We start from the raw sequence: 14751 nt of genomic DNA on the forward strand, positions 1-14751 counted from the left end.
ATATCTTTGCCTGTGAGGAGAAAAGTAGGAAATGAGACAATTTATGATTTCGTCAATCCATACAGTACATGGATCCATATGTGCATCTGCAAATATGATCAAGGTGATGGGATGGCTAGTTTAAGCAGCCACACCTGTCCTGGGTCAAGCTAATTAGACCTGGGAGCAGGTGTGGCTGTGCACCTGTTGTGCATTGAGGTAATCTGTTATCCCCACACACATGATGAGGGGAGCCTTTATCTTGACAGCATTCCATTTGCTCCTGGCCTGTAAATCAAATCAAATCAAATCAAATCAAATTTATTTGTAAGGCCCGACAACACACGTTAATGTCCCCATGGGCCGGACACGTCTTATTTAAACAAGTCAAGAAGAAACATAACAATAAGTCAAGAACAAAACAAGAACACCATAAGGTCCAACAAATTTAAAATAAATGCAAATAAATGAATGAATGCAAGCACTCCCAGACATACCCCACGCGAAGGTAAGGAAAAACTCACTAAAACCTAACAATAGGGAAAGAATGCTCCACAGGCAGTGTGGAGGAGAGAAACCTTAGAAGGGCCATTCAAGGGGGGGATCTCCCTTCTTAGATGTAGGTGATAGTAGTGTTGCAGACTAACAGTTGGTAAGCATGCACTCATGTGTGTAGTGAAACACAGATGAGTGCATGCAATAGCAACTGAACATTTTGAAAAATTAAAGATAGAGCTGATAGCGATAGCAACTGAACATTTTGAAAGATTAAAGATAGAGCTGATAGCGAATCTATTTGAGGCACAGGGGCGACGCAAAGAGGGTCGCGTCCTCCCCGTCTTAATCACGGGACGTTCAACACTCCGGTCATCGCTCCAAGACAGCCGGAGACAGGGAGATGGGGGGCGGCGCAGAGAGGGTCGCAACCTCCCCGACATCATCGCGAGACATCCAGCACTCCGGTCACCACTACGAGACCGCCGGAGACAGGAGGGCACGCAGAGAGGGTCGCATCCTCCCGGCCTTCATCGCGGGACGTCCGACACTCCGGTCAACACTCCGGGACAGCAACTCACAGGGAGACGCCAATGCACACAGGTTAAATCTGTCATCCCCACACAGACATGGGGAGAGCTTGTCATGCCAACGTTCCATCTGCTCCTGGCTTGTACCATCTTGCCACTCTCTTCAATAAACTGGTCTCAGTCTGTTTAAATTAATTATATTTCAGTATCTTCATAGCAATCATTAGTTTAATCTTTTGTGAGTCAAAGTTGTCTTAAGGGTAGAATCCACCTGGTAGTGCACTTTGTTTAAATTTTTTGTTTTGGTCTGATATTTGGAGTTCAGTGGGTATATATGGGAGGGGTTGCTATTGCTGGTCACACCTCAGGCTCTACCAAGAGAGGTCTGGAGAAATTCAGCGTAATAATACGTTACTAAACTCCAACTCCAACCTCCAACCAATAGCACATCTCATGAAGAGGGAATTCTATAATTACTTTTACAAGGCAACTCACACGACAAAAAAAGAAATAAGAAAATGTGTACAAGACATCATTACCATCTATGACCCCGGGCTACGATTTATTCTTTATAAATAAAAAAAATCATCTACCTTCAATAGTGTATCAAGATTATCAAAATCCAAAACTGTATAGATTCTCGCTCTCCTCCCTAAATGTCCCTCATACTGGTGGTATGGTATAGCCACTGAGACTACAAATCGATATTTTTTTGCATACTCTCTCATTTCCCGTCAGTTCCAAATCATCAATAGTGATGCCTAGGTCTCTCTCCCAAGCTTACCCAGTAGTCTGGGAAGATGAGTTAGAATTAAATAGTTTAGTAAGTTTTCTTGGATAGTTAGTTAACAAATTCTAAGGCCCATTACTAATTACCCTAAGTGTTGTTACCACACTTAGTTTCAGCTTTTATAATCAGTGTTTCATGTGCAGAATTAATATAATTTTGAGTTATGATGACTAGTCCAGTGCATGTTCAAAACGTGCCGATTGCTTGGCCCCTGGTATTGTTGCTGTGTACAGCGTTCTCGAGAACCCCTCATCCCATCATCTTCAGACTTGACACAGCAAGGGTCATGCTCAATACACCCACCAAGTGTGAAGTCGATCACATGACCGGTTCTCGATTGAACACAAATTCGAAATAGTCACAAAATAACTATTAATACTTAAAGTATGTTTTTCTGTCATTTTCAGTGACATAATTCCAGATGTTTTAAGCTCTATACAAATGTAGCCTAAGTGTGTTAACCTATATCACCACAAAAGCCATGGATTAAGATGAAGTTGTTTATTTGTTTTTTTTTGTATTTTGTCCTATGCACAAAAGATTTTATTTGTACATTCTTTTTCATTATGTACAATATAAAAACCTTCTGAACATGCATGTCTTAGCGCAAGTGTTACAATTGGTTATTCCTATATACTATTTACAATTCAAATAATACAAAACAGCTTAATAACACAAACTATATATATATATAAAATGCAAATAAGAACGTTTCTTTTTCTTCCATAATGTGTTAAAGTCTAATCCATCATTGGCCAGCAATGCCCAACATTCAAATCACTGCTCAAAACAACAAACTTCACCTTGATTTTGGACATTTCCAAAATACACTTTCAAATATTGTAATTGTACTCTCTCAGGCCAAACAAATCTATTACCAATTAAATGGGTTTTGGTTTCAAAATATGATAAGAACCTTAAGATTTTATTTTACTTTGAAACCAATTCTAATAGATCTTCTTGCTAAATGACAGGTATTTTTTATTCGTTTTTATTTTTTTTTTACATAATTTCAATGTCTGACTTTCCAGTGCTCTCCAAGTAATGCATAGAAAATGTGAGGGAAGTACTAAACTGGGAAAAACTAATTTTTATTTGGTACAAAAATAAAATAAAAGAATGGAGGTTGTCTTAATAATAATGGACGTGTCATAATAACAGAGGATGTGTCTTAATAACAGACGTGGTGTCTTAATAATAATGTTGGACGTGTCTTAATAATAATGGGGGACGTGTCTTAATAATAATGTTGGATGTGTCTTGGGTCTTGAAATAAGTACCATATTAACCTGAGATGATTTGTCCTTTGAAAAAAACAGCAGAACAGAGGTGAGATCAACCAACATCAAAACCAAAACACGTCTCTTAACACGAACATACACAGGCCTCAATGACACCTAAGTGACTTTTCTAGTCTCTGAATAGAAACCTCATTCCCAACATCAATTCAGTTGATTGTTAATTGTGTTCCAACAGCAACTAGCAGCAGTGTAAGGCCACATTCAAAAATAGTGCTTTATTTGGTTTAGGTAAATGGGCCACTAAGCCCAATTAAATGAAGGTTGTCAAAAAGGCCACATTATCACTAGGTGTAGTGGCAACAAAGCTTGAGAAAAGCTTCTATTAGTCTAGCGATGACAATGAGGAGTAATGAGACGTCTAACAATGAGAAGGTTTCTAAGAGTAATAGGCTTCATTGTCAAACAAGACTATGATTGACAATGGCATCATGCAAGTAATATGATTTGTGTAAAATAGCAAAGAGTTAAGCGATGATCTGGGGAAACGCATGGTAGTATATCATATTACTGCTTTAAAGTTATTCTTTATGTTCATCATGTGAAGCTTTCAGAAAGAGCCATAACTACAGTATATTACAGCCCCTTTTAAATATTTTAGACTGATTGTAACAGATACTACACGCTTGACCTAAATCTAAAGGCCAATGAGCATGTTTATAGACCACAACAGTGGTCAAGGAAAAAAACATAGTACTCCCATTAATTAGCTCCCATTGTGAGTTCTACTGTTGACCTATGATGGATACAGGGATACAGACTAGGAAATGGATGCAAGAAACCCCTTCATAGAACACAGGCATTACAGAATATGCACCGACCACCATCTTACTTCGCAACTAGATTGCAATGACGGAACCCACACTGAGGGTAGTATACGTCAGCCGACACAAACCTAGGTTTGTACCAAATAACACACACAGAAATGAACCACTAATTAACTCATGACTATTCTAGAACAAATGAACAAGACTTAATTGTTCCCATTATCACTACAGTTAAAGAAGCAGCACAATTTGATGAATTTGCACAAAACCCACAACAGTTAAATCAGTACCATTGACAAAAATTAGAGAAGACCGGATGCTGAGAAGCAATGTGCAATCTTGCATTCAATTGCAAGTCTCACTTGTATAATTTTGAGAATCCCGAAACAAGGCAAGTCTGATAAATCTCGTGGTAAGATTTTACTTACCGACCAAGGTTAAAATGGTAAACGGAAAAGCAAACAGACAGGCAAGAAGTTAACATATGATGTAACAAGGGGTGAATTCTCCAGACAGACTTCATAACGTAGGCCACTTTTGAGAGATCCTCATTCTTTCAAGCAAAGCACTATTGTAATTGCGAAGGAACATTTGACATTTGCGAGGTATTTGCCAATAGGCAACGAGTGAGTTTATAATTACTGTATAATCATATATGAACGCGCAAGTACAATTGATCATATTAATACTGTACAGTACTGTACACTTGCACTATAAACGTAGTGCAGTTAGGTTTCAAAAGAACATCTTGTAAGGGTGAGCAAGCGACTTCTCAGAGCGACGCGAAAACACCTCTTCTGTAAGAAGTAAAGTAAGCATAACGTACATTATTTGTGCAAGGCAAGGAGTGAGTGAACATTCCAATGTTCAAATAAAATACCCCCTATATGGCTTTCGTACTGTATTTATATCACCTATATTCTGGCATACAAAGCCGACTGGATACCAACTCTAACAGCACGGCTGAGAGAAACACTGTCTCGCTCTACTCGCGTCAGTTTGACAGGCGATAACTAGCAAAACTGGCATGAAGACACGCTAGTGTGTTTGGTCTCGACAGTGACATTGTTGACATTTACAAAAACAAAACCATTTCTAAATGTGACCTATTCAATATGTATATAGGTTAGAGAGCATTCATAGCCGTCTATTTCATATCCATTGTTAAGATGTACCTCTATTGGTTCCATCTCACCTGGCGAATTTCCTGCTCAAGTTGAAATATTTTCAACCCAAATGAATGTTGTTCACGCCGCCTAGAGCGAAGCTACGTCTGTTAGCCGCCGTTCGCATCGTTCAATTGACCTTTGCTTGTATTTGACTGTACGTAAGAGCTTGTTGGTGATTCGTTCTCTCAACGTGAAGAGAAAGCGCGGGGAATGAACAGGCAGTTGAAGTGATCCCTCCACTGTCTCCCATCTTGTCCTCCTCCTCACCCAGCCTCAGCTAAGCATTGACAAGGAGTGGAGTTCCCCATTGAAGGACCTTGTCTGTTATTTTTTGAGTGGACCAGAATGGATGTTCTCTTCTAAAAGAGGCAATCATTCCATGTTTATTCACTCAGTTGAGCCAAAATGCAGTTCATGAATTGAAAATAATCCTCATTCCACAACAATGGCGATTATTTTATAATTCAAGTCTGACACAGACTGGCATTGAAGGAGTCTTATGCTCGCCGCGCCCTCTCTCCATTCATCCATCATAGTGTTTCCCCCAAAGATCCTTCTTCAGCTTGGGCCTCCGATTACCTCCACCTATTCACTTGCATGGGAAACACTAATCCATCATTACTTGCTACACTGCGCTCAGCGCTGAGGAACAGCACATTTTCTAAATGAGTTAATAGCAACCTCACCTGCATCCATCCATTCACACATCCACCCACCCATCCATCCAATGTCCTGAAACAGGTGTCTGCTGAAACAGCCTGTCAGTCTGTGTTCACATCCATCTGTGCGTATGTCCCATCAGCACCAGGGCTCTCTCTGAGCTCGGCCGCGGGCCAGGCTGTCAGCCCTCTGCCAGGCACTCCTCATCAAGGCCAGGGCCTCGCTACAGCGCTTCTGCACTGCAGGGTCCAACACTTCCTTACGTGGGAGGGCCACCTGGAGGGGGGGGTATAAATTGAAGAGGGTTAATTAAAGTGGTGCTTAATTTATGCTTAGTTGTGATGTTTGCAACCGAACAAATTATATATTTCTGCACACTCTCTCCCTCTTTCACACATACACTCTCTTACATAGTCAAGACATGTAAGACATTGGAGTATTTGGAAAAACTTGTACACTCTCACACGCAGACATATATGAAGTCCTATGCATGTATTCAACATACCATCCCCCACGCTTTCCTTTCCTAAGTTGTCACACATGCGGACCGAAGTGACAGGAAGTTGGCAAAAACCAAAATGAACAACTATCACCCTGGTAAAATATGTACCCGTTTGTATATAAGTTGGAAGATGGCCAAAGGCGTTGAATTAAATTTCCCTGATGCATCAGTAAAGCTTGGTGAAAAATGTTATTCAAATCTCAACCCACTGAACTTAAGTTTTAATAGGAATTTTTCTTGAGGTTTCTCCTACAAAATGTACCGTGGACATGCAAATGGCTGCATTTATATAGCGCCTTTATCCAAAGCACTTTACAATTTGTTACTCACATTTTACCCATTCACACACAGACGGCAGAGGCAACCATGCAAGGTGCCAACCTGCTCATCGGGAGCAGTTAGGAGTTAAATGTCTTGCTCAAGGACACTTCGACATGCTGCCTGGGAGGAGCGGGAATCGAACGAAGAACCTCCGGATTACCAAACGACTGCTCTACTGTCGTCTACACTTGTTTCACCTCGTCTTTCAGACGTTCTGTTGAGATAATTCTAGTTCCTTCGGACGCATGTCAGGGCTTGGTTAGTGATCATCAGAATAGGCTTCTAGAAATCTTCAACAACGCCTTCAAGTTTTCAGATCTGGAATGTTTTCAAATCGTACTATTTAAGGACTGTGCATTTTAGTGTTCTATGTTTATTAGTGATAGTTATAAACAGTGTTAATTATGTTTAGGGCAAGAAATAAGATACTGCCAGAAAAGTTACAAAATCTTTTTCATTTAGAAAGTGAGTTTAGTAGGAGGGAATTTCATTTTAAACATTAGTTTGCACATACCACACTTAAAACAGATGTCCTTCAGTTATTGGTGTAAAATTGTGGAATTCTCTCCATAGCGGTGTAATATTTGTCAATTCAAAAAGAATTATAAAATTTTTATATTTACCGTAGTCATATGAATCTGAATAGTGAGATCTTTTTTTAATCTGTGAATTGTTTGTTTCTTTGTATATTGTATGAATTATTATTTTGTGTAAATTAGGTTATACGCCGACCATCAAGTGTTACTTGTTTAGTTCAGGAATAGGGGGCAGGTAATTATAAGATGTATTCTTCTTCCTGCTCCTTTTGACCATGGTAGAACTGGATTTATGTTTTTGTATGAAAACTGTATGATTTATATTACTTCCATGTGGCAAATAAAACTCTGAATCTGAAATGTATTCATAGTTTAAACAAAGTTGTGCGTTGACGGGTGACTATATACAAAATAAAATCTAAATCAAAACTACATGGTTATTTCCCTTTAGTTAACTTTTAATAATATGTAGAATTATTTTCTCCAGTTATGGCCAATATGTCCACAGTTGCCTTTCAGCATCATACCTGGAAGATGTCTTTCCAGGCGGTCTCTAGCACCTCCAGGAGGCGATCTCTCTCCTCACACCCGCTGAAGTACAGCACCCAGGGTGGCAAGAACTGAGCCCGGTCCAGAGCAAACTCCTACACAGAGGGAACAGAGACAGTGGACAAGGCATGAAGTCTTTCATTATGAACACTATTTCAATACTTTGACTATGATTTCAAACAGTCCATTTAATTTAATTCAATCCAAAGAGCGTAGAGGACATACATGTTCATGACGGGGCTCCCTCCCTTTGGAACACCCTCCCTCTGGAACACCCTCCCAAACACATCTGGGACTCCACTTCACTCTCCACCTTCAAAGCCTCATTCAAAACCCATCTGTTCAAGACTGCTTTTAACCTCGGAGCTTCTTCCTATTCTCTCTGTTACCTTGTTCTGTTCCTTGTCATTTTAACCTCTGAGCTCCGTTAACGCTAGGAGCCATGAACACTGTTTCAAAAACCTTTTCAGTACAATTAAAAAAATTGCATAAAGAAATTCATCAATAAGAAAATAATCGTTCTTAACCTTTAACGTCGAAATTTCATACAACTTTTGTGTCGAACAAATCTCAATATTATTGCCATAAAATACAATGTATTGTATATTGTTTCTTTACCTATCTAACATCATACATAATAGTGGTTAAATGAGAAGACATGTAGCATTGTGGATGGGAGTGCTTGCATTCTTTCATTTATTTGCATTAATCTAAAAAATGTTTGGACCCTATGGTGTTCTTGTTCTGTTCTTGACTTATTGTTATGTTGTCTTCTTGACTTGTTTAAAGAAGACCTGTACGGCCCATGGGGACATTAACGTGTGTTGTCGGGCCCTATAAATAAATTTGATTTGATTTGATTCTGGAGATGGCACTGGGACCTTTGGGACACTTTGAAATTCTGTAGAAGTTGTAGTGAGTTCTTCATGCAAGGAATCCCTAAAACGTCAGTGAATTGAGGGAGTTCAATGAGGAAAACTAACCAAAATCCATCAAAGCACATGCAAGAGACTAGTATAGGAAAGGTCTCCTTATAAGGCGAATGAGGCGGGTGTAAAACAGCCGAGTTTCGCCATCTGATCCCGGTCTGATATATTCAACAGGAAGCGCTTTGCAATCTCAAAATGACACAGACACACACACGTCTCACGACTTGCGACTCAGTCCATGTGTGTGTGTTCCTGTGGGTCGCTCATCGCATGTGTGTGTGTTCATCTGATGACAAATAAAGACTTATACGTATACGTACTGAGAGATGTCATCTCTCTCTGAAATGTCCGTGGAGAGATGTCATCTCTCTCTGAAATGTCCATGGCTAAAACTCCAAGTGCGCTCAGAACTTTAGGTGTGGAGCAGAGTTTTGATTGATTGATTGAACATTTTATTAACAGATTGCAGAATTGTTACAATACAGTACAGCTCAATACACACAATTGTTAAGGGGATGCAGACCAGAGAAAGACTTTCGTCTGGTTTACATCAGGGTCCCCCATTTGCAATTCATCATAACATATATGACATACATGACATACAGATAGATAGTACTGCTACATCTTCATCTATACAGAGAAGAGGAGAGGAGAGGAGAGGTTGTAAATATGCGTTATATGCGTACGGCCTGGGCAGCCAGCATCTAACTGTTCTAACAGCAATATATAATCCATTTCAGAAGCAGAACGCACGCAATAAGTTATAATAATAATAATAATAATAATAATAATAATAATAATAATAATAATAATAATAATAATAATTGAAAAGTTCTGCATGGGTTTATAAAGTCGTATTTGGGGGTACTGTATTTGGGGGCAATTGACCAATGGTTTGCTTTCAACCCATGAACTCCTTCCTCTCTCACCATTTTATATATATTTTTTTATTTTATCTACTAAAACTGTAATGAATTATATTGTTTGTTTTGTAAAGTGTCTTTGAGAATTAGGAAAAGCGCTATATAAATCTTATGTATTATTATTATTATGAATGGTAGGCTTTTTTAAATGTTTCTCATCTGGGTAAGAATCTCTTATTTCGGTAAGAGTGCTCTCGACCACTCTTATAATTTGTTCTTGCCTGAGAAAAAAGCAACAATAAGAAAACGTTGCTGAATCCCAGGTAAGAACAAAGTAAGAGGAAATGCTAGTTAAGAACAAAATCTGTTCTTATATCGCTTCATGCATGAGGCCCAATGTTCCTCTGAAAACTTAAAAACAGAGTTATACGATTCATCATCTCAGGTATTCAAATTATCTTCATGAAAAGCGTGGAAAATCAACCATGGAAAGGACCAAGTAGGACCACTCTTACTCACAATGACACAGTACTCCTTGTTGGCCTCCAGGTTGACAGCGATGACGTCACAGAGGTCAGCCCCACCCAGCGAGCGGAAGAAACTGGTCTGGCAGTCCTGGTGACACGTCAGCAGCTTCCCGTCTGTCACCACCAGGCAACAGGGGATACACGGGGTGGGGGCCACACCCTGAGGGATCACCTGGAGCTGATAGGATAATTTAAGACAGGTGCAATTTAATGCATTTTGATACCCTACTGTAAGAGCTAAGCTATGTTCGCTTGCAGCCCGGATAGCTTTCTACTGAACACACAGAGAGGAAATTAGTATCCATCTTCTTGTCTGACTCTACACCCATAATGTTGGTGTATTCCTTTAGTTTAGATTAGTTTAAAAGTTCACAAGTCAAAAGAATATATGCACACATAATATATCCAAAATGCATGTGGTCAAATAAATTGGGGCTTTAAGGGAAATGCACAAACACCACCGCCAACAACAACATGCAAAAGAGAGGTAGGCCTTAATGACTGATGGAGGTCCGTGTTAAACAGTGTCCTATTGTTGTGGGGATAATGGATTTACTGGATTTAATGGTGGAGGCATGATGGAGGAATTGAGTGAGTGACCATGAATGAGAGAGTAAGTCATGAAATCGGCATCTTTGTGTCAAATATCTAAAGAAGCAGTAAGAATTTGCATTTGAAACAGTGTGATAAAGAAAATAAACTTGATTTCTTGATCAAACGATCGAGTGCAAAACAGAAGCTGTTTCAAATGCAAAACATGTTCAAGTGACCTGGATTCAAAACAACCTACAGGCCTACAGCGAGCCCCTTGCATACCGACTGGGATTATTTCTCTGGAATGGGTAATACTTTCCTCATGGCAATAGAAATATGCCAAGTCACCTTCTCTTCCAGGCGGTGAGATTAGCAAACCACCGTGACAGATGAGATTCCCACTTATGTTTGAATTAAACAGCAGTTACGTGTGATACCGCAGAGCGAAGGAGTCATGCGTGTGTGATATGGTCACACTAAGGTCCAGACATGAGTGTGTAATATGGTCATACAGTACTAAGGTCCATGCATGGTGTCTTGATACAAAAACCTATATTCAAACTAGGGATTGGCGTAAGTAATGATTTCCCAGATCGAGTACTGGCATGAATTACTCGAGTAGTGCTCGAGTAATTGTTTAGGGATTTTTTTTTTTAGAACGCATCTTAAAAGCGCCTGCCAGCGGCAATAACGACATTATTCGTTACACACAGACTACCGATTTTATTATGTCTTGCTCCATGGACATAACAATGCACAGCAATATACCCAATGCTTAATGCATATTGTCAGTCAAAACAGTCAGTTAACATTTGTAATAATTACCGCCACTCTGTTCCCAACAGGTCTCTCCACTCAAGGAATGGCATGTCCGTATCAATACTAGTCTATGAACGCTACGCAAAGTGGGCACAATTTGGAAATGCACAAACACAAACCGGCATTTTTATCTTTTAGATAACGCTAAGCTAGCTTTCAACGCAACAACATTTTCGTGGTACGCTCTCATGCTCCGCAGCTGACCAGTGTTGTCTTGCTGCAACAATTCACGCCTCGCAGGATATGAGTGGCACAAACAAGCACTTTGTGATAAAAAAAACCCACTAGAGTTCAGTTGAAACGGCTAGTACTGAAGTAATCGATTACTCACACCCATCACCAATTCAAACCCAATTGCCGCTTTGTTACCTACTGGCTGCCACCATTCCCAATAGAATTCACCCTGCCAAGAAAACTGTGGACAAATACTTGTATAATGCGTTCTTTGTGAACTGTAGTCTCCTTTAGAGAATATGATGCCTCTGACAAATTACAAAAATGTTTGTTGTTTCGTCTCTGTACTCCAGCACATTGGATTTGAAATGGAAAAACTACTATGAGGTTAAAGTGCAGGTTTCAAGCTTTAATTTGACGGCATTTACATCCATATGGGGTGAACTGTGTAGGAAGGTTTAGCCTACAACTGTATTTATGTTAATATTAACTTGTACGATTACTGGTACTTTTGGTCCCCCATTACAGGGAACAATTTATTAAAAGGCTACAAAGGGCTACAGTTCCTACACAGTTCACACAATATGGATGTAAACACACTCATGTTAAAGCAACTCTGACCTTTAACCTCAGTCATTGTTCCATTTCTAATCCAATGTGCTGGAGTACAGAGCCAAAACAAACAAAAAGAATGTCATGCTACGCAGATTGCACTGTATACTCTGGCATACATGTCTGTTTTACGGTTAGCTCCTATAACAGATACAGGATAGAGTCTAATTCTGTTTCAATCAGCATGTATGTGCATATTTAAATGTAGAAAATGCAGAGATATATAACCATAAGCAACTGCAAGGCACTAATGAGTCGAAAAGTCTTTAGTTGATGCCTGTGATACAGCAAATTTCCCACAACAATGGAACAAAAGCGGAAGATAATCATGTTCGATGGGATATGGCAGCCAATAGGATAGTGGCCTGTAGCAGTTTCATTCCAGTAGTCCATAGTTATGCTGCGTTCATTTATGGTCGGATGTGGGAAGTTGGAAGTGGGAATCTAGCTACAGAAAGTCAGAAAAGCATGGATGCCTCACGGTAAACTTTTTTTGGCAATTTCTTCTTACAATTTGAACGTTTATAACGACATACCGGTATGTATAGCTAATATACTTACAAATGTACTCTTAAAACAGCCAATAACAACATTAACGTTTACACAATGTGGGTGGCCATGTTGAAATTACGTCAAATGCAGTAAATAACTGGGGGTTGAGAAATCATACCTGACCGAGTCTGAGACTAGGAAATCAGTTTTATAAAATGTTTCCTAGTAATAAATATCCGACTTCCAGCATTATGCATTTTTCCTGTATGTTCTCTGTGTGTGTGTCCTCCTCACCCCTTTGGAGGCAGACTGGCAGAGTAGCAGCATCCAGTCGGCCATGTCCTGCTCATTGTTGGCACTGAGCTCCAGCGCGGGGCGTTCCGTCAGGATGACCTGGAAGGCGTGGGGGCGCTCTGTGCTGTTGGAGCGACGACAGCCTCCACAGTGCTCTCCTCTGAGGGGAGAAGAGCAGGTCATACAGGGAACAGACAAGGTGCAGTGCTCTCCTCTGAGGGGAGAAGAGCAGGTCATACAGGGAACAGACAAGGTGCAGTGCTCTCCTCTGACAGGGAGAAGAGCACGGCCATACAGGGAACAGACAAGGTGCAGTGCTCTCCTCTGAGGGGAGAAGAGCAGGTCATACAGGGAACAGACAAGGTGCAGTGCTCTCCTCTGAGGGGAGAAGAGCAGGTCATACAGGGAACAGACAAGATGCGTAAAGATGGCAGCCTCTGCAGTGCTCTCCTCTGACAGGAAGAAGAGCACGGTCATACGGCAGGGAACAGACCAGGTGCATAAAGATGGCAACCTCCCGGGTAGAAGATATCATCTGTCCCACAATGAAAATGATTGAAAATGCAGTTTCCCCAAACACAGACTCTATTTATTTCATAAAAATCCATTCAGAAATGAGTGATTAGGAGCGATTTTGGTCAACTGTGTAGCGTTCCTGGTCTCCTTTTCCTCATAGACTTCAATTCATTCTGCGTTTTTTCTCTTCCTGTTTTCGCTTGTGACTTTTCACCTAGATCCCTGATTCGTACATCCCCAGGTAGGGTATCATTGGAAAGCCACTCATTGGCTACAACCCTGTTCAATAATTTTCGAGATCGCCAAATGATTGACGGAGCTTGTAACTGAGGGGTACAATTCCCTGACTGTATTAATCAAGTACTAGTATCATTAAACTACTACCGTCTTGTACATTACTGACCAATACCGTACAAAGGTATATTAGATTAGAACACTTCCACAATGAACGGTTTCCACACAAATACTCGGTTAGAATATTTATTACATAAAAGAATATGATATTACATCAAATAGTATTACTTTGTTCACTTTAGATGCGCTTATAAGGCAAAGAATGTGCGTAGGCAAGTCAATACTGAATATTAAGGAATTAGATCTGGTATTCTGGGGAGGGGGGGTGTACTACCGGTTGTAAGCCAGCAGGGGGGGGGCAAAGCTCTATGCAAGTCAATGGTCCACAGAGCTGCAGCAAGGCACCTGGAGACGGTGTTTTACTCCCTGAGTCAGCGGGGAAAAGCAGCCTGGTCCCAGGGTGCGCGCCGTGTAGGTGAAAGCCGTGGAGGTGAAAGCCGTGGAGCCTCTGGTACGACAGAGGCGGGCTCGAGTGATGGTCTCACGGGCAGGTGTAGATCCCACAGTAGCAGTGGGGTAGGCGGTTCTCTGCTCCAGCAGCTTGGTCAAAGCAATGAAGAAGAATAATCCTTGCCGGAAAGTGCCACTGCTGGCGGGGTGTAAATCCTCCGTGGTGCGCGGTGTAGGTATCCTCCGGTGCGTGGTAGTGCACGGTTGAACTTGACGTTACTACTATCCTATTAGCACGCGGAATAAGTGCTCTATGTAGACGCACAATTACCCACTTCACGTGGTCTTTGACTCGTAATGAAGGTTTACTAATAAATAGCGAACGATACGTTAAACGAACGTATTAGGATAACACAAGACTCTATCTTGGGGCAATGCGAGCCCTACTCTGCACCACACGTTGCGTAGTGGGTGAGGCTTTACTCGGTAACTGAACCAGACTGAACTGAAGGCGAATTGAAAAAGAAGTTCTGTATTTGCTGGTCATATTTATACGTACGGTGGACAAATAGTGCCGTTCGTATTTTGGTAGCCGTATTCATGGGCAGAAGCGGGCATGTTAAGACAAGTCATGTCGGTAGCTTTCAAGTC

At 40.7% G+C, this 14751-nt stretch overlaps 1 protein-coding gene across 3 annotated transcripts in view; it reads right to left on the reverse strand.

Moving 5' to 3' along the window:
• Positions 1-2314: 2314 nt before the first annotated feature.
• Positions 2315-14751, reverse strand: part of plekhm2 (pleckstrin homology domain containing, family M (with RUN domain) member 2) — a 49485-nt gene continuing 37048 nt past the window's right edge. For all 3 annotated transcript variants that reach the window (XM_084334143.1, XM_084334142.1, XM_084334141.1), the window contains 4 exons: positions 12841-13000; positions 9908-10093; positions 7575-7691; positions 2315-5964 (listed from right to left, as the gene is read on the reverse strand). In XM_084334143.1, coding sequence (XP_084190269.1) covers positions 5827-5964; positions 7575-7691; positions 9908-10093; positions 12841-13000 — 601 coding nt within the window. In that variant the 3' untranslated portion in view covers positions 2315-5826. The remainder of the gene's footprint in view (positions 5965-7574; positions 7692-9907; positions 10094-12840; positions 13001-14751) is intronic.

The sequence above is a fragment of the Notolepis coatsorum genome, assembly GCF_963971535.1.
Source record: "Notolepis coatsorum genome assembly, chromosome: 17".
Lineage (NCBI taxonomy): Eukaryota > Metazoa > Chordata > Actinopteri > Aulopiformes > Paralepididae > Notolepis > Notolepis coatsorum.